The sequence below is a fragment of the Microchirus variegatus genome (genome assembly GCF_963457635.1).
Source record: "Microchirus variegatus genome assembly, chromosome: 10".
In the NCBI taxonomy this organism is placed as follows: Eukaryota; Metazoa; Chordata; class Actinopteri; order Pleuronectiformes; family Soleidae; genus Microchirus; species Microchirus variegatus.
Genome location: NC_139811.1, coordinates 7617770 through 7637991, shown reverse-complemented (window position 1 = coordinate 7637991; position 20222 = coordinate 7617770). Strand labels below are relative to the sequence as shown.

Below are 20222 nucleotides of genomic sequence, written 5' to 3'. Positions count from 1 at the left end.
TGACCTTGAATGCCATTTTGCATTTGGTTAGACATTTCAAAGAAGCTGCTAAGCTGTAGTTTTTGGTGAAAATGGTGGAAAAAAAGGATTGTGCAGTGATGAAAACTGAGCAGAGCTGGCCCTCAGGCTCAGTCCATTATGTATTTGACAGGAAAACTCTCAGTGAAAAAAGGTGCATTAGACCAAAGAGTGGTCATTTTCAGAGGTAACTGGTAACTGCTGGGGGGGGGGGGTTGCTGTTGATGAGAGGACATGATGGTTTTTTTTCCCAGTGAGCAGGTCATAGTATTCTGCCAGACAGCACCACCTACTGGAAGAACTAGTAACATGTACTCATAATGAAACGAGTACATCTCTGCAACCACAAGTCAGTAAAATGGAGTATCTCTCTGAAATGATGCAGCTGCAGCTCTAAAATCAATCAAATAAAAGTACAACATGTGAACATCATCTCTGCAAAGTTTGACATTGATCAAGTGAAGCAGAACAAAACTATAGAGGTTTTAGTACAGAAAATACAGACATTTGGCACATTTTAGCAACATCTGTGCCATTTGTATTTTCCTCATGTATTAAACTACTTATTTCACTTTTATATCACTATTAGTGTTCAATAAAACAGTTCATGGCTTTATGGCTCCAGCAGAATTTTATATATTTTCCATTCCAAAAACCGACACCAGGTGGTGCAATTGAGCTGTGTCTCTCTTTATTGGCCTGTATCTCAGCAAGGGATGGGTTCTGTTGCAGAAGGGAACTACTCAGCTACTCAACTAGCAGTGTTGTCGTGAAGTTAGTCGGCTCTCGTGTACGAATTCAGACTGCTAAAAAAAGGAGATGATTTCCTCGTACTACACCAGCTTATCGCCTATTAATAAAGCAAGTTTTGCTCGGAAATTAACCTTGGTGAATGGGATAAAGCTTGATGACACATATGATTTAGGCGCCCGTGAGTGGATTAATGACTAGACGAAGTTGCCCCGTCTACAGTGGCCCGATATCCACTCGTACCTGATCAACACTAGTCGAGACTAGTCGAGTCTTTATTCCAAGGAGAACTTAAAGTCCTACACGACTCTGGATGCTTACGAAAGTGAACGGTTACAGTTATAGCAACACAACTCAGTGAACTACACTCCGGGTAGGGCGACCAGAACAAGTACGGCGGACAACTCGAGTGTCTTTAAGAGGTTTTATTCTAAACACAACTTAATACACTACTTAATAGGTTATAAACCGACAAAGCATACAGGTTCTGATGAACAGTTACAGATGAAAAACTGGAAATAAAAGATTAGCATGCTAGCAAAACAACCGGAGTACATTAGCTTCTAAGCTACGGTACTTTGAGTTAAACCCAAGTTTAATTACGCTGTTGCTCTCGAACATTGTTTTTTTTTTTTAACATTGTTATGCATAGTAATAATTACTTAATTCATGTTAGCTTGTTACCTGGGGCCAAAAATTATCGTAGCGTTACCTGATACAAGTGAGCACTGACAATTCTTCTTCTTTCATCATTTGCTCGTTCCAGTCACTCCTCCTGATGGCTTGCAACCAAAGACCGTATCCGGTAAAACTTCAGACTTTTGTCTTGTTTGTTAAAATGATTTGTGCAACAAACGACAACACTGTTGCTCACACTAGCGCTTTCTGCAACCGACATGCTCAGTAGAGAGAAGGATCTCATTGGCTCGAAAATTTGATTGACAGCTTTGTTAGCCAATGAGAAGCAGCAAGAACACCCGGCTGTGACTCGACTGGCTGCTGCCTTTGGATATGAGACACCCGGAATGTTTTGAGTGCAACACAGGAAGTCCGTTTGTATAGTAGTGTAGTATGAAGTTTTTGTCAAATTTTGGACAAAAAAAAATTTCAAAACAATTGTGTAATAAAATGGCATAACTCCCTTCTTCTCCCTTCTCTTGAATGGTTCTTTAAATATCTTTTCACACACAAAGACAAATAAAACACTTAACACAAGTTCTCAAGATCCCATTTATTTGTAGTGCAAAAGTAGAGCAGAGAGGACTACAAATGTTTGCCTTGCCTCAGATCCCTGTGTGAAGTACAGTATGCTATAATCGACTAGACCGTTATGATACAATAACCAAAAATGTTCAACCCTTCCAGCCATGCAAATGTGCAGCAAAGATAATGACACACCACCATAAATATGAACTCAAAAAGAATGAAACTTGAGTAGAAAAAAAAAAAAAGCATGTGCACACAACAGCAGGATTCTGGTCTTTGTGGATCATAGCACACATGTTAACAGGGACAAAACCAGCAGCTCTGACATGGGACACACAAGTTACTACATCAGCTGAAAAGTAAAAGTACCAAAAGTGGATAAAAACTGATAAGAGTGCAGATAAATGAGCCATCTATTACAGGCTCAGCCTTTTGTGTCTGCCGCTGACTTCCTGTCAACAAAGATCAAAAGAATTCCAGTGTATTGATGAACGTAATCCTTCCACTTCAGTTGAACTATGAATGAGGTTAGCCATTAGCCACGTTTTGATCATTTTTAGTCTGATTAAAACAATGATATGGTGTTTTTCCAGCTTTTGTGATAAACAAAGAGGTCTTCAGTTGCCTCAGTGTAAAGTGGAGAATAAAGTGGTGAGTGCCATTAGGTCCAACCCACAACACCCTGCTTCAGTCTTTGGGAAGAGGGCACGAAAAGAAAAAAAAAATCAAAATAAAATCCAAATCATTAGCAACAAATGAGAACATTGTTGAGAAAACCATTCATAGAAGTCACGTTAGCACTCGACATGATGAAAGTGACCCTAGAATCTTTAAATAAAATGACACAAGAGTAATGTATGCAGTGAGGCAAAGGTCAAACCCACCCAATCTAGAGAGAAAGTGCTTTGGTGTACCTTGTAAGATTCTAATTAAATGTATTATTGTGAATAATCCATTAGAGAAAAAAAATATACGTAAGTATAAGACTAAAGCCATTAAACAAACCTCCTGGTTTTGATATACTATCAAAGCAAAACAAAACACACACATACAACTAAACAAAACCAAAGAGGTGTGTGCTAATGGCTAATGTCCTCAGCTTAGTTCAAATACGCCTTGTGTAGCTTTACAGCATTAAATATACAGTAGTAAATGTATTGCCTCTACCTCGTCTACCACATTTCACCTGTAACCTTGACAAAACTAATTCACATTTCATTGTGTATTTAAAAAAAAATTATTAAAACAATAGGAAAAATTAAAACAATCGGAGTGTTTGTGAAGCTAAAGAGGAAACAAGTCACCTTAAAAGGTGACAGAGTCTCTTTTTAAGGCTATGACTCCTACTCCTCACTCACTCTCCTCTGAGGCTACGCAGAGGTTAAAAAAGAAAATAAAAAAACACATCTTGTACCATTACGATCCAGCAGGGGGCAGCAGCAGCAAGGAAACATTCTCTTTGAGGTGCAGCAACCCAGTGAAGGCATTAAGGCAAAGTTACAAAGGTTCAGGTGAGGATTGCTGTATCTCCAGTCAGTATCAGCTCTGTGTTTATTGTTTTGTTCACCTGCCAGAGCGTTGTTTTTTATTTTGTTTAAATTTTTTTTTTTTTTTTACCCCATTATCTTGGGTGGTTTCGAATCAGGCCTCTCCTGGCGTTGGTGGACTGTCTCTGCTGGGCGAGGAAGGACATGGCCTGGTTCGACTGTCCCACGCGCTCGCCGGTTACTTTCTGATGCAACGCCATGCCCTGAGGAAAAAAAAAAGAGAGTGAGGTCATACCAAGTGTCAATCAAAAGTCTTTCATTACAGCACATCTGTTTTCACACAATATAAATCCACCAAATGCTTTGAGAGGGCATTCAAATGCATCTTTTAAAAAATGCTCAACAAGTCATGTGATTTGACTTGAGTCTGACTTAAGTCGCAAATTTCACATTACATTTTGTCAAATATTGAGCGGTAAGTATGGATCAAAAATGACAAAACAATAAATAAATAAATAAGTGTAAAAATACAGAAATAGCCCTTTTCATAATGAAAATGTATTGTTTTTTAATGTATTTATTCATGTATTTAAATATTTATATCTGCATTTATTTATTTATTGTTTTGTCATTTTTGGTCCTCCATAGGAAACATCACAATTTGAATACGTCTGCTTTTTTAGCGGCCTCGCGTACAAACCCGGCAACGCCGCCACGTGAAATTCCACTCGAGACTTCAAATCCCACAAAAAGGGGAAGGTAAGACAGGAAGTCAGCCGGTTGCTATTTTAAACCAACGCTAGTTAACGTCTTGGTGGGACAAAAGCTGGTTGTGGGAAGTGTGCGGAATGAGCATTTTTCTGACCGACTAATATTTGAAAAGCATTTCCGTGGTTTAACGTAGGCCTAACGTCAGTGTTCTTTACATTTTAGGCTCTCTAGTTTTATTTATATTCATGTTTTTGGGACCATGAAGTAGTCCTTCGATTGTATGAGTAATACAGTGCCTTTTTTTAGCATAATAAACTGGAATATTTGGAAATCATCATCTTCTACATTCAGGCACCTCGACTTGTAACTTCCTTGATTTGAAGCAGTGACTCGACTTGACTTGCTTGATTCTTGCTAGAAGGACTTCGGACTTGTTGGAGACTTGAAGGTTAAAGGCTTGAGACATTTGCGTATGTGTGACTTACTCCCATCTGTTAGCGAGCAACAAAAACCTGGGAGCTGACGTTGACCGTAGGATTTCCCCTCACCTGCTGTGCAATAACACATGTATGGATTTAAACAAAAGAAAACCTTGCAGCTTCCAAGTGAATACGTCTCCTTCAGCGACCGATTCATGAGCCTCATCTGGACGATGGACGCCTTTGGCCTCATTATTAAAAGACCATGTTATGTGCTCGTACGCTGGCTTACCATGTTGTACCACGCACTGATGATGAGCTTCTCCTCTTGATCGTGTCGGACTCTGCTCTTCTCATGGTCGTGCTGAGCAAAGAAACATCACATACACATTAGTGAGATCATTTTTTTGTGTGGATATACAAGTATATACATATAAATAAAATGTAATCACCTCCAGGTGATGGATCCTTCTTTCCTTCTCCGTCAGCTGGTTCTTCAGAGCTTGAATGTCAGGAGCACCAGTCACCGGCTGCTGCTTGGGATCCAGGGTTTTGATCACCTGCACACAAGACAGCTTTAATGCTTTGACATTATATTTAATGCAACTCTGTCACACTCATGAAGGACAGTTCTTTAAAAAAAAAGGTCAAAACTAATGCAGCACTAGCACTAATGACTTTTGGCAAGATTGGCGGATAAGAGTTTGACACTACTTGATCACAAAACTTCTTCATGTAGTAGCAAAAAATAAGCAAAAGTCCACTTAAATAAATGCATTTTTGTACAGACATTGCATATAATTACCCATGAGCATGTGTGTACAAGTGTTGAATAGCTTTAATATAAAGATCGTTTGGTTTGGTTTTCATCAACTTGGAATAAGTCTTTGATGAATGTGCATTTCGCGTTCTGAGGCATAAGCTTACCAATGAAATGAAGAACGGCTCTTGCTACATAAACCAACAAAGAAGAAGAAAGAAACAGCAGAAAGGGAGAAAGAATGGACAGGAAAGGCCACCGTAGTTCCCTGATGTGCTTTGGAAAGGACTTTGTTGCACTCACTAATTCTTACACACTTGACCTTTAACTCACTGAAAAAACACCTTCTTCTTTTAAATTTAGAGCTACATGCCGAGAAGGACGAGCTGTTCAGTGAAGGCGTACTGACCGTTCTCGCCTTCTCCACATAGCGCTTGTATCGCTCCTCCATCTGCTTCATGTCGGCGTCCTTTTTACGCAGGCTCTCCTGGAGTTCGTCGATCTTCTTCACCACTGAGAGGAAGGAAAATGTTTTTAAAAAAACGAGCGTTTAGAGGAGAAGGAAGCAAGGACAGAGCAAGACGACGACGAAAGAAGAGCCAACTTACTGTTGCCGTCCACTTTGGGCTCGAGGTCATCGATGACCTCTCTTTTCTTTTGGAGGTCGGAGTGAGCTTCGTGGAGCTTCTCCCTGCAACGAGCACAGAGCAAGTGAATGTGATTGTAACTCACATGATGCACGACGCATAAGAGAAGTACGGTACTTACAAATGCTCCTCAAGCTTCTTCTTCAATAAGGAAGACTAGGTGGGGAAAAAGAACAGGGAAAAAAACCCTATTAAAACCAGCAAGGTTTTTGTTTAAATAGCACACAAACACAAATGAACAAACATGGTACATGAAGTGAGGGCCAGGCTGTTAAAGAGTTAAATCACGGGCCAGTTGGACAGAGGGTGGGCCGTACTTACGATAGCCTGATTTTGGCAGAGTTGACCGACGGGGGCAGGTGGAGAGAGACAGACAGACAGAGAGGGGCAGGCGTTAACGGTGAATCACCACAGCAGACTTGGGTTAAAGTCCCACACAACATGTATTACAAGGAGAACAGACACGCAAAACTTTGACAGGTTACTCACTCGGTGTACTGGCATGCAAACAAGTGTGCTCACACAAAAAGAGGACGGTTAATAGGGATGGGTATCATACATGTATATGTATCATTTGATGCTCATGATGCCTGAACCAGGGGACGGGGTCTTCTTTTTTAAGGTTGTTTAAAAGCTCCCATGTTGTGATGGGCTTTACATCTTTTACAATAAACTTGTACTTGTTCTGAGGCTGCTGCTGCTTGACCGATGTTATCTCTGGGATTATTGAGTAAATGAAGTTCTCATAAAGATGCCAACAGTGTCTAGATAATCGCATTAACTACAGGGAGGCTTCACGGAGGACGCTGCACGTCTGTGAGCAGCAGCACAAACGTCAAATATGCCGCGCTAACCTCATGTTTATAGACCGCTGCAACTCAAATTTAGCAAAGTGAGCCCAAATCTTATAAACAAAGAAGTGCAAATTGGATGTCAACAATTTCCAATTCCCGCCTTTATATAAGCCAAATTAGACGTAGAGTAAAACAAGTATTAATTTGTCCAGACACTTATTGATACTTCTGTACCAATTTAAAGCCAGTTCTCAAAATCCATCCCTAACAAATACTGTAGCAAAAGCACTTCTAATATGATTTCTACTTCATCATAACAGCAACTATCTGATGAAGACAAAACACACAAGCTGATCTAGTTGATTAGTTGCAAGAAAAAGCAAAACTTTTCCACTTGACAACTGTTTATCTGAACTAGATCGTAGAGGACTAAGATTAGTGATGAGGAAAGTTTTAAAAGTGAAGAAGGACGCAGGTCTTTCTCCTTCTCTTCTGATCTCCGTCTCTCTCTCTCGCTCTGTCCACTCACGTCTTCATTCTTGCTGTCCTGCTCCTGCAGAGCTTTCTGGAGCTCCTCGATCTGAGCGCGCAGCTCTGAGATCTGCTGCTGGTTCAACCTGGGACACAGAGAGGGGTAAATAAATAAATAAGAGGTTATTAAAAAGACACAAAAACGTACGGTAGAAATTTAAATAAAATGGTGATGTCAGGGGTGAGGAAGAGAAGGACTTTGAAGTCAATGTGTTGTGGGATGGGGTACCGGAGGACGTTTTAGAGGACAGGATGATGTGATGTCAGCAGAGAAGAGAAGATACGAGAAACGGTGGCGATAACGAAATACAAAAAAAGGAGAGGACACTCGAGGATGTGAGCATGTGTCAAACTAGTGGCTCGCGGGCCATATGCGGCCGTCCAATCGATTACAGCGATTCTAATCATCGACGATTCACAAACTTCAAAAATCTTTTTTTTTTTTTATTATTTAAAGTTTCTCGTTTGTGTACAGTTTATTTTTGTAACTTCAGGGAGAAAAAGGCAGCTAGCCTAAGCTTTTATTTATGCAAGTTATTTTTTGTACAGTAAGTAAGTTTTTATTTGTTTTGAATGAATAAATGTTAACTTTTGTCTTAAGTTTGCCTTTGAGTGATCACATGATCACATTATCTTATACAAATTGTATTGTTTTGATGCCATAATTTGCCTTAACACACTATGCCTTGTATCCATTTTTGAATCCAGAATCGATTTTGAATCGAATCGTGACCCTAAGAATCGTAATCGAATCGTGAGCCACCCAAAGATTCACATCCCTACTTGACACATCAAAAAGTTGTCGAAATTTGTTTTTTCCACCAATTTTTGTGTCTAGGCCAGCCCCCTCCTGACCACACTAGACTCTCGTTGGCCCCCAGGTTTGACTTTGAGACAAATGCATTAGAACGAAAGAAGAAACCTAAGGTTGGTAAGTTTGGTCTCATAGTGGAAGATGTTTGCATTGTATCACATGGATCCTTAGCGAGCGAGCTGCCTGGCCAATCCCAGCTCTGCTCCGCTGAGTATGCTCCCCTCCACTCCCCTGCTCTCCTCCTGTTACTGTTGCTGAGGATGCTTCCCACACCCTGGGCCTGGTGTTGTAATACACACGCACAGTCCACCCACATGTCCACATGCCCACAGGCATGTAAACACACACACACATATATACACACACACGCGCACAGTCAAGGGACAATCTGGCTTTCTGCTGTCTGTCCTCCAATGCAGCCCACACAGCGCAGTTGAGCACACAGTCCAGAGGGTGAGTTGACATTTAGGCAGACATCACTCCTACTATCAGCCAAACAAGCAGCTTAATGTCCAGGAGCACACAATATGGCAAGAGAGAAGTGGAATGATTATTTATTTATTCATGTTGAGGACACACACACACACACACACATATACGCTTTCCTACCTGTTCTGAGTTTCCAGAGTGTTCCTGCTGCGCTGAGCTTCCTCTAGCTCGGCCTGCACCTCCACTAGCCTCTGTCTGTAGCTTTCCTCCTGTGCACAGAGCATCTTGTTTTCACTCTGAAGGCGCACAACTGTCTCTCTGTTGAAAGAATGAACAGGAAAAGAAAGTGGAGGACAAAGGAAAGAGGTCAGGGAGTGGTGAAAACGCACACACAAAAAAATAAAACATGCTGTGACGAAGCCTTCTATCTGACAATGCCCAAACCAAATGTGCTGCCATGTGTCGCTCTTTCGGGGGCCAATTGCGCAGATAAGGTCTAAAAATAAACGTATGTGGCTTTGGTAGAAGGTCTGAGTAGTTTATATCAAGACTTAGGATAACTATAATAGTTTGAGTGGGCTACTGGTGATTCAGAAGTCTAATAAACCCCTCAACGTCACACACATACAGCTTTGGAATGATAGTAATAAATAATAACAGACATACTTGAGCTCAGTGGGCATGATCTCTGCGGCAAGGTTCCCTACAGTGACACCAGGGTCAGACAGGCCTCCTGTGGAGACAAAGACATCAATGGAGAATTTGACAAAAGAGTTTCATAACCCTAACCCTACAACAAATGGTCTTGATGAGTACTGTTTTAATTAATTCATTTATTTGAATCTAGAGTACAAGTTGTTTGCTTTACAGCCATTTCAGTCAACAGCTTATATATATATATATATATATATATATATATGTATATGGAAATTTAAAACTAGCATATTGCATGGCAAAACGTTATAATGTGTGTAAAGCAAATGCAGAGATTTTCATCTTCACACATTATAAATGTCGAAGAGTAAAAAAAAAAAAAAAAGAAATTCTTGGTGATGCCATAGTTAGCATAACTCCTCAAATGCTGTTATGATATAAAACCCTCAGAGTGCTTCATCAGTGGTTTACTCTTCACTCTTGAGTAAATGTTCCTGCTCCCATTCGACTGCCTTTGGTTTGCTAGCTAGCTAAAATGCCAGCACAGGACACACAGACACATCTCCTCTATATCTCCAAAGCCTCCAAAGATGAGGACATGAAGTGCACAAGTGTTTGTTGTTTAAACTGCAGACAAAATGGTGAGAATGTCGCTTACAACCATACAGGTTTGTTAACTTTGAGTGTTTACGTTTATATTCTGTACAAACACTGAAGAACGGCGACGTTGACTGACGTTGGTCCCCACTAAAGTGTAGGTCAGTGTGTGTGTGTGTTCACACCTATTAAACACTTCATGACATTTTGAAATCATTAATCTTTGCTAAGGTGGTTAGTAACACAATTTCCTGTGGGAAAAAGTTAGAAGAAATAAAATATATACTTTATAGAGACTTCAATGTACAATTTTGTAAAAAATTATTTAACCAGATTGTGACTCATTTATTAAGATTTACGTCTAGACTGAGGACTACCAAGACTCACCTGCTCCACTGAGGCACCTCTGCTGGACTTGTGCACACCTGAGCTCGTCATTCGTCTCCCGAAGCGTATCTCTCTCCGAGATCAGACGCTAAAGAAACAAAGCACAGCACCAGTTCACAGGGTGTAGAGATTCAGTGGGAATAAAAATGAGGGTGAACCCATCTGATGTTTGACCAAAAAGAAAAAACAGTCCTTTTGTAAACATACACATGGGATATGGAACTTATTTCTACATCATGTACCAGGGAGTGCGGCGTTTCCTGGACAGGATTATTATGAATGTACAGTATATGTAGACACATTAGTGCAATGTGTATTTCTTAATTGCTCCCACAACTCACGAGGCAACATTTATCACTGCTGTCAGATTACAGAAGGTGCTAGAACTGACACTGGACGTGGGAGTCCACTGAAGAATAGTATGATATTTGCCTGGCAACAGTTTCTCCTGACGCATGTGTGTGTGTGTGTGTCGTTGTCATCACAACAAGACCTGGTATATGGTGTATGGACAATGTGAAAATGGAGGACGCAATTGAAAACTGTTGAGAACAAAAACTTTATGAAGTATGAGAAGGAAGTTAAGTTTGCCCCAATGTTGCCACATGACATAATACAAAAAATAGCTTTAGTCATTTCCTACTTCCTGTTCGCATAATATCCAGTATTTTGATGCAACATTTGCTGCTTTGAACAGGAAATATCTTTTTTTAGCAATGTCGTATGACAATATCAAAATATGTGTAATGTAAACTGTGCTTTGATAAGGAGCTATATTTACTTGTAACATAATCACTCAGCCAGCAAAGCTTGAAGCTCATTCATTCACATCCATGTCACCTGTCACGCGTGTCATAAGTGAGAGAGGCGTCTGCAGAAGGAAAGGCTGAACTCATGGCCTGTAGAAGCAATACTGGGGAGTATCTTCTATGAAAGTGGCTAAAATGTGTGGTGTTGCTCTGCGCTTATTTGAAAAAAGGTGTTCAATTTTGTAAAATATACATTCTCCTGACATATTGTGATTTCAATATAAATTTTTAAGGTATTTTTCATGGATAAAAAAACAAAAAAAAAAACGGGCATCACCAGAGGATACCATTGACATTTTAAATAGTCAACAGCAAAGATAAGAACTTCAAGATACGATTCTCTTCTAAAATTCTTGTGCTGCATTTCTTAATTGAACGTTAATAGAACAAGGTTGTTTTTTTGTGGAATAGAAGTTTCAATTGCAGCCTTTGCAATTTAGCCAATTTAATTGATAATTAATAGTTCAGAGTCATGTTTGGACTGTTTGTTTCTTCTTCTTCTTTGGGAGAACAACAATTTGTTACACAGTTGGAGAATTATATCTTTGAAATAACTGCATTGGTAACATCTTAATAGTTCATAGATGGTCTAAAACGACTGTATTGGACTAATATCGGTAACTCGAGTTTGGGATAACCGTATCAGACATGAAAACGTGGTATCGTCCATATGACAAGACTGTAGTGTATGCCATACCATAGACCATACACACAGATGCTACACATTGCTAAAGCATTACAGTAAAAGCACTGTGCACCCCCTTCACAAGAGAACTTTTATTTCCTGACGGTTTTCACCGACTCACTTCTTTCTCCTTCAGCTGTGCGTCATACTTGTCGTGAAGGTTCTTGTACTCAAACTGCCACTTCTCAGCTTTCATGGCCTCTGCTGAGTGCTTGGTGTGAAGCTCATGAGCCTGCAAGAAAAGGAAGCATAGCAACAGTCTGGTGTTGGCGGGAGCTCTCCATACAAACTGCGACGTTTCCCGAAACACGCGCAGAAGCCAAGTGATGTGTTTAACACCACTTGGACGTCAACATGACAGCAAGTATCTGACGCCCTCTCCCCTCCTTGCCTGTCTCTTGTAGGTGTCCAGCTGGTTTCGGGCGGCGTTCGCCCGGCGTAGCTCCTCCTCCAGCTCACAGGTGCGCTGCATGTACACAGTATTGCGCTCCTCCAGGAGGCGCACCTGTCTTCGCAGGTCTCCCAGATCCTCTAGCTTCCGCTTATACGTCTCCACCAGTGTTTCGAGCTGGTTCACGCGATTAGACGAATGCCTGAGGGGGAGATGTGTGGGATGTGTTGAGCCCCAAGCACAGGAATACGGAATTTCAGTAAAACACAATTCAATACTGTGTGGGTATGTACTCAACTGCAAACCAACAACTGTGGTGGCAAGCCAGAGTCCATGCATAAAATTCATATTATCAACACAGATGCCTGAGAGGAGCTAATGGACGTCGGTGTGTGGGAGTTGTTTCTGTCGAGTTAATTAATTATAATACTGCTTAAAAGATGAGGCTGGGGATTTGTGTTGATGGTGAGTCTGTAATTTTGGTGTGTGACTTTTACCGAAACCATAAATAAAAGGCTACAACCACCATGACAGTCAGAAAATTGCAATATTCTCTCAGGTTTGATCAATATTATCTCGGGCTCAGTCATGGGCAGACTCACTCTAATGCCAATTATTGTAAAACACCACCAACTAACCACTAATTAATTGCATTTTGAGAAGCTCCTTGTCCCACCATGCATGACCAGGGTCTCTGCAGGTTTCAACAAGTCAAATTTAAGACTTTTTAAGACTTTTTTAAGACCATAATGAATACAATTTAAGTCCCATTTCAAATCCATACTGGCAAAAAAGTACAAAAGACATGTACTTTTCCTTCCGCTGAAGGAAAATTGGAGCCACAAATTGTTGAACTTGCACTTACTCATCTTATGCAAGCAATTCCGCTTCGCTTTCATGAAGTTATTTCAGCTGCTATGCTGAGCTGTAACACACCGTGACGCGCGCACACAGCACACTAGCTAGTGGTGCTCGATAAATTCTCACTGGGCAGCACAGGTGGCCTACTTTAGTTCCATGTTGTAGTTATGTTATCGCATCATTGAAAATAGAAACATTTCAAAGCGAGACTGAAGTTTATGCATGTTTTGAATAAAAGTAACATTAATAGATTTTTAAGACCTTTCAAAATTGTACTTAAGACCTTTTAGGAGATTTTAGGAGAATTTAAGACATTTTAAGGCCTTAAATTTAAATTAGTGGATTTAAGACTTTTTAAGACCCCACGGATACCCTGATGACATTGTGAAGTTAAACAGAGTACAAAGTTCAATTTGAATGTCATTTTCAAGAAAAGGTTGACTATCATAAATGCAGCTCAGCGCTAGTTCTCTCACCTGAGGATGTCCATCTCGTCTTTGAGGGCCTGGGCCTCCTGCGCTAGGCTGGTCAACTCTTCATTACGCAGCTGCAGGTCGGTCACCTCCCGCTCCAAAATCTCTTCTCGCAGATGCAAGTCATCTCTGCTGTTCTCCAGTCTGAGAGATAGAATAGGGGAAAACATGGGTTCATTATATGATTAAAAAGAAAGAAACCATACACACTACACTTGTATTATGTACATAAGTATGGGTCTAGTTGTCCAAGTAAAATGTTTTCCAAAACAAGAAAGTGTGTGTGTGTTTGTGTTTGTACCTGTAGTTTTCTTCTTGCAGCTGCTCCATCTGACTCTGCAGCAGCAGCAGCTTTTTGCCGGTGATGGAAGTGGTGGTGGTGTCCAGGGAATCACGGCGGCTCAGCTTTTCCTTCAGGGCGCGAGCCTCTGCTTGCAGGGTCAACTTTTCCTCCAGCGCCACCGACAACTGTCGGTGAAGGGGAGTGGGGGTGAAATGAGGCGGAACAGAGGATATTAGAGAGAAGCGATGAAGGCTCACAAAATAAAGATCTATAGCTGTATGAAGGAATAAAATACTAGAGGATAAAAGAGTTCTCAATCCAAAAAAAGAGCCACAGAACTGGCATTCAAGTAAGTCAAAGAGGTAAAGAAGACTGACCACCATTAATGCAGGGACTAGGACCTCCAACACATGCTTGCTCTCATTTCACATGCTCAGTCATAGTCAGTCAGCTGGTGTGATTGCTTTCAAACAAATGGAACTTTCTCAACAGTGCTAGTTGTTAGAATTAGCCTTAGGGTCCAACCCAGCCTCTCGTGATATAAATAGAAAAATATACATAGCTTGGGAGCTTTAGTGATACTGGTTGCACTGTTACAGTAGGAGAAGAGAAACGTTCTGAATTCGGGCTGAAGGTTTTGGACGGAGACGTAGAGAGAGGGAGACTGTGCTCTTCAGAGATGCATTACTTTGAGTCAGGCTGAGCTGAGGTTACAGTTAGAGAAGCTCGCAGTACACTATTCAAAAGAGGAGCGTATATTTACCTGCTGGACATCTTTTTCCCGTTTTCAAAAACATCCACTGAACTTCAAGGACAGATTGCATGCTTTAGCACAGGACCAGTAACGGTAAATAGCTTTGAAAACAACACAAATGACTAATCCCAAATGCGTGGGCGTGATGCAAGTAAACAAACAGGTGGGCTGGTAGCGGTACAAATTATTGTTGGCTACTGCTCCATCCCAGGGCAATGTGTCAGTTTTATCTTGATGTTATGCAACTATTGACAAGAGTGTTGGAAAAAAAAAAAAAAACTAAATGAATCCTTTCTCGGTCAGTACAGCAAAAACAAGCAATGGGAACACAAAGTCTCAGGCGGGATAATCAATAAAGACCATAGCAGAAAAGCTGCAGGCAAACTGCAGTCAAAGGTTCAGCAACAACTACAGCCTCTAACAATCTGAATGCCATGTACGTACACTTTAAATATCTTTTATCGCCACAAAAACCATAGAACACTTGTGCTGAACACATAAATACCAACTCATCACCTCCAAACACCTCTGTGGTCTGAAAGGTACTGGATTCCTGCTCTGCATAGCTCAATAGGAAACAATGCAGCATATAATCCCGTTTTCTAATTGACATAAGACAGCGATTGTTTGCTACAGCCACAGTTGCTGCCAATGCATACCAAACATTTCCTGCTTCTGCCGTTTCACATCAACAGCATTCAGCCAGTGAAACATGTGATACAGAATGGGACTGACTTGACAATTATCTTTTATCATAAACACATTATTCCACAACATGATGCCATGGTAATTGTCTGCTTTTTTTGTTTGTTTCGTTTCTTTACGGTGGATTATAGTTTTTCCTTCAGCAGATGATGATTCAGTTATGGGGAATTGTGGTCTGCAGAGGACAGGCTGCATACCTGCAACTCCTTAACAAGCCCACAAAACTTTTACTGAATTACTGCGAGTTTGTGTGGCTGCACTGTAAAATAACACACAGTCTGGGACAGCTTCCTGCTACTAGAGCAGGGTTCTGCAACCTCCAGAGCCTCATGTGGCTCTTCAGCCCCTCTGCAGTGCAATGTATTGTACAGATAAAGGCATATATAAAAATGTTTTGAAAGCCATTAAATTACAGTAATGTGTACATAAAGTAGTACACATTTGAGGTCCTGTGCATTTTTAGATCCATGTACTTATGCCAGGCAGGTTTTCTCCAGCATAAACTACATTAAATAGTTTTATTTCATTTCAAAGTCTTTTTTTTTTTATACACTTTGTAAGAGGTGGGGTATAAGCAGCAATGAAATGTCAACAGTTTTCTTTTTGTAGTTCTAAAATGTCATAAATCGAACAAACTGTAGTTCTTTAAATATTGTATATATATGTACAACTTTATACATGACATTAACTTAATTTTAAGATTCAAATAGGTTTTTTTGTGGCTCCAGATTATTTGTATTTAGGTGGAGGAGTGACAATATGGCTCTTTTCATTCTAAAGGTTGCAGACCCCTGTACTAGAGTAACTCAAATCAACAAAATCAAATCATAAGATCAAGGTTGCAAAAAATCCTTCCAAAACATGACATTTACTACATATGCCAAAGTCTCAGGCCACCATTAGATGTGTTGCTTTAACAATGCTATAATGATCATACAGTATAATTATCTCTTAATCACTTTATTGGAACAATAAATCACCAATATTCCAGGAAATTGTGACCTGATCTTAAACTTATAGTATGGTCCTGGGCAGTGATCACAGAATTTGACTTTTGTACAGTACTGTAAACCAACTTAATTAAAACCAACCTGATGTTCCAGGTTTTGACAGCGCTGACTCAGGTCCTCCTTCTCATCTGGCTCCTCACTCAGGAAATAGTACTTCCTGGACTGCAAGCATACAGCATATAATGTTGAAAGAGACCAGTCAGTAATATGGAGTAAATATAATTAAATTAAAATTAATTTGTGACATGGGTTTTCAGTAACAGAAATAAAAGTTGTGTCACAACATGCCTGATTGTTCGGTCTTCTATGCAAAACAAAAAAGGAACTAGTACATGGTAGGGATGAACAATTCATGGAAATTGAATCAAAATGGCATTATGGCCTTCTGTAATTTTCAAATCGTAGGAGGAGCAATATTTCTTATGTGCAAATATTGTCCTGACCGATACATGGCTAAGCCCTAATAGATGGTAGAAAACATTAAAACCTTTAAATGCTCATTCTCTCAGAATGTAGAATAGTTAATGTGTGTTGTGTGGTTAATATTTAATGATTTTGGCAAGGAAACTTAAGTCTACCAACTAATCTCATCTATGAAATAGGGAAGTATAAGGGAATAGTTTTCATAGATTGGCTGTCTACTACTCAGGCTCTACTTTTTTTTCTGTTAACTGCATTAATGTGAATTAAACACAAGCCTTGCCATGGTGAATTGCAGAATCAGAACTCTACTGATGTCTGCTAGTTTTATTCACTGACGACTGAGCACCAATGATCGGCTGCTCTACAACGGGGGGGAAACGAATGGGATCCATCACTTCAGAAATCAATGAGCAAGTAAACACCAACTATACAGAGAAGGAACCAAAGTGTTCAGGTTTTACCTGGTGGTCAAAGTCTCCGTAGGTCTCTGGGCTTCCTGGTTCAGATGAAGGTTCCTTTGACAAAAGCTAAAAAAAAAAAAGGGCAAGAGAACACAAGATTATTCCCAAAACCGGGATTATTGATTTCATGCCTAGCTTTGTCGGATAAAGAATGACAAACTTCTTTTTTGTGCAGCGTTTTTTTTCCATAAATTTGAGTGCGGAATAGTATTAAAGAACTATTAAAGATTTGGATGTTATCCATTTTCTAAGATTACTTCAAAGGAGAGGATAAACAAAAGGCTCACTCACCTCCTGAATGGCTGTCATCACAACATGCTGGACTGATTCCTCAAGTGTCATTATTTGTTGTATTTGTTCTGCGTTTACAAGACAATAACAGAGTACAATGACGGCGCTGCCAAATACAGATCGACACGAAAACAGCATGTGGTCGTTTCAAAGCGATCTTTGCTTTCAAGCCACAAGTGACATTAAACAAGAATCATGTGAGCTGACTTTTGAGTTAATCCTGTGTGTTTTCTTCACAGATGGCTGCATCTGCTTGGTTCTTGGTTCTGTCAAAGCCGACAACTTACCTTGTTTTTTCTCACAACTAACAGCACAGCCCAGTACGAGCTGCACCAGCTTGCCCAGCTCAGTCTCATCGCCCATCTCTCCGATGAGGTTAACATCTGGCAAGTGCTCATCTGACACATGATGACCGAGCACCTGTTCAGATAAGACAGAACTGAGTGTAAGTATAGCAAAAAACAAACAAACAAGAAATTCATACAACTGCAAATTTAATTAAAAAAGATTACTATGTTCTTACATCATGATAATACTCCATCATACTCTTCAGAATCTTCTTCAAGTTGCTGACCTGAAAGAACAAAACAACAGTTAAGACCCATATTCTCATCAGGGGAAGAAGTAAAAAATAAAAACCTGGACATCTTGCGCACTTTTAGTTGCTGTACAGTTTTATGTCACATCCTGTTGTTTCACAAATTACCTTGAGGCGCCAGTTGGCCCCGCTCTCCTCCTTGATCCTGCCCAGCCATGTCACATTAAACCAAGAGGAGTCTCTGTTAATGAGAGCACAAGAGAATTCCAGTGACAAGGACAACAAGTCTCTGGACATCAGTATTCACAGGAGGCCACAGTACGACGGAGTTTGAATAAGAGAGTTCAGTAAAAGTCACACATCGCACAAAGGAATAACGCTCAATAGGCAATTAAATTGACCTAAAAAGTAAAATAATTGTATGTGGGAGGGCAACGTTCATTAGGCCTGGACACACTGGTTTACTTTGGAAAAATAAAAGTATGGGTTTCAAGGCTACAGCTGGGTAAATTCACTCTGAGAAAACAAAGATAACCTAAATAATCCAGCCTGTATCAAAATGAGATTTAAAATTTGAATAGCTAATGGCTGTGTGCAGGTTTGAAATCAGTTCAGTGCAAACCACACAAGATAAGCAAATCTATGTGAGCATAGGGCAGGGCACTTTGACCAAAAAGGCTATCATGAATTAAATTAAATTATTGCCCAGCGCCAGGCAGATTGGAGAGACATGCCTAAGCAATTTTGTGTACCATTTGTTGCTATTAAATAGCATCATTATCATCCATCAGCTTCCCTGCTTTCTGAAGATCGACACGTGCCACAGAATTACCAGAATTCATCGGGTTCCATTCTTAATAATACAAAGCATGCATGTGTCCTTACATTCTGTGCAGCACATGAGCAATGGCCACGCCGCTCATGAGGTCCTGCTTGCTGCCGCATGACGGCACCTGAAACGTCTGCAACTGAAATTGGGAAGAAGAAGTAAAAAAACAACAAGAATGTGTTCATTATTTGTGTCACAGATCACATGTGGTCCATAATTGATAAAATTGTGATGGGACCAGCACTAAATCACATTGCAGTAGAAGAGTTATGAAATTATAGGTCAGATACTGACACTAAGCCCTGATAACAGCCCAATTTAGCAACCTATTAATATGATAGGCTGTCTGTGTTTTGAAGCACCAAACAAGTGGATTTTCCCTGAGCTTCAGGAGTGACTATTTTGGACAGCCTACCATTACTGCATAAGACTGCGAGCTTACACTGAGCTATGTGGGCTTGTTTTTGTCCCAGCCAACGTTGCTGACCCTGCAGTCAGTTTGTCAACACAGATAACAAGCTAACAGACCACAAAGGGCAAACTTTCAAGCTGGCTGTTTAGCTTGTTAGCTTGGCCGGCTAGCGACCCTAAGCTACAAAACACACAGCATTGACGCCTGGCAACTGCTTATATGTTCACTTCACATATGCAATGAATTGCGTGGGTGTGTGTTCACCGTGTGAAGCTTTAACTCGCAACAACAACGGTGTTTTACCGCTTACTTAGCGTCCACCTGCTGTCACCTGTTAGCCCCGGCTGTTAGCCAATGCTACTAAGCTGCCTAAAATCAAACTTACCCAGGTAAACAGTGAGTCACAGAGCTCTGCTTTATCCACACTCATTGTGTTGTGGTCAGTGGATCCTGGGCGAGCTGACAGAGAGGCCGAGACTTTTTTATTCCCACGAAGTTTGTTACTCACTCCTGACACTGTCCACGTCACTCAATATCGAGCCATGGCCTCCTCCTCCTACTCCTACTCCTCCCGCTGCTGCCTGCTCCTGGCTGGTGCTGCTTCGCGCTACGGCTCCCGTTATCGGAGCGGGCTTCCGTATTAATAGTGTTACCATGGAAACGCATTATTTTATGCGCGAGCTTCCCGGGTTAAAATGGGAAGAGGAAGTAGACGGTAAGCTAGTCGTTTAGTGTTGTTGCACTCTTTTATTGTTTTGAACGTTAAAACAACATATATAAGATATAACATTTAGAACGTTCGAAATGTAAAATGTTCTTATCACTCACACAAACTGAAATTAAAGGCACTGCATACATACATATAAATATAAATATAAATATAAACATATATATATATATATTCAATAGTAAATATATACACATTTATTTGAGTTATGGTCTGGTATATTTTATTCATTATAGTCCAAACACTTACGTATACTTATATATGTGTATATATAAATAGCTACAGAAAAAGGCCTGATGTAAAACTGACAGTTTAAAAACACTGAACCTGAATATGTGTATATATATATAGACACACACACATATA

General features: G+C 40.3%; 1 protein-coding gene across 2 annotated transcripts; it reads right to left on the bottom strand.

Moving 5' to 3' along the window:
* Positions 1-2016: 2016 nt before the first annotated feature.
* hook2 (hook microtubule-tethering protein 2) lies at positions 2017-19679 on the bottom strand. Of its 2 annotated transcripts, none has more exons than XM_083896912.1 (22): positions 19515-19679; positions 18774-18856; positions 18057-18129; positions 17874-17924; positions 17638-17770; positions 17351-17418; positions 17060-17125; positions 16257-16337; positions 13725-13891; positions 13427-13567; positions 12090-12291; positions 11820-11930; positions 10205-10292; positions 9233-9299; positions 8747-8884; positions 7322-7409; positions 6120-6154; positions 5960-6042; positions 5761-5864; positions 5044-5151; positions 4884-4955; positions 2017-3724 (listed from the first exon to the last, which is right to left on the bottom strand). In XM_083896912.1, the coding sequence occupies exons 1-22, from the start codon at positions 19557-19559 to the stop codon at positions 3596-3598; spliced, it is 2133 nt and encodes a 710-aa protein (XP_083753038.1). In that variant the 5' UTR covers positions 19560-19679; the 3' UTR covers positions 2017-3595. The 2 variants fall into 2 exon arrangements, with proteins under 2 accessions (XP_083753038.1, XP_083753039.1); XM_083896913.1 differs by having other exon boundaries at positions 19638-19670.
* Positions 19680-20222: the final 543 nt, after the last annotated feature.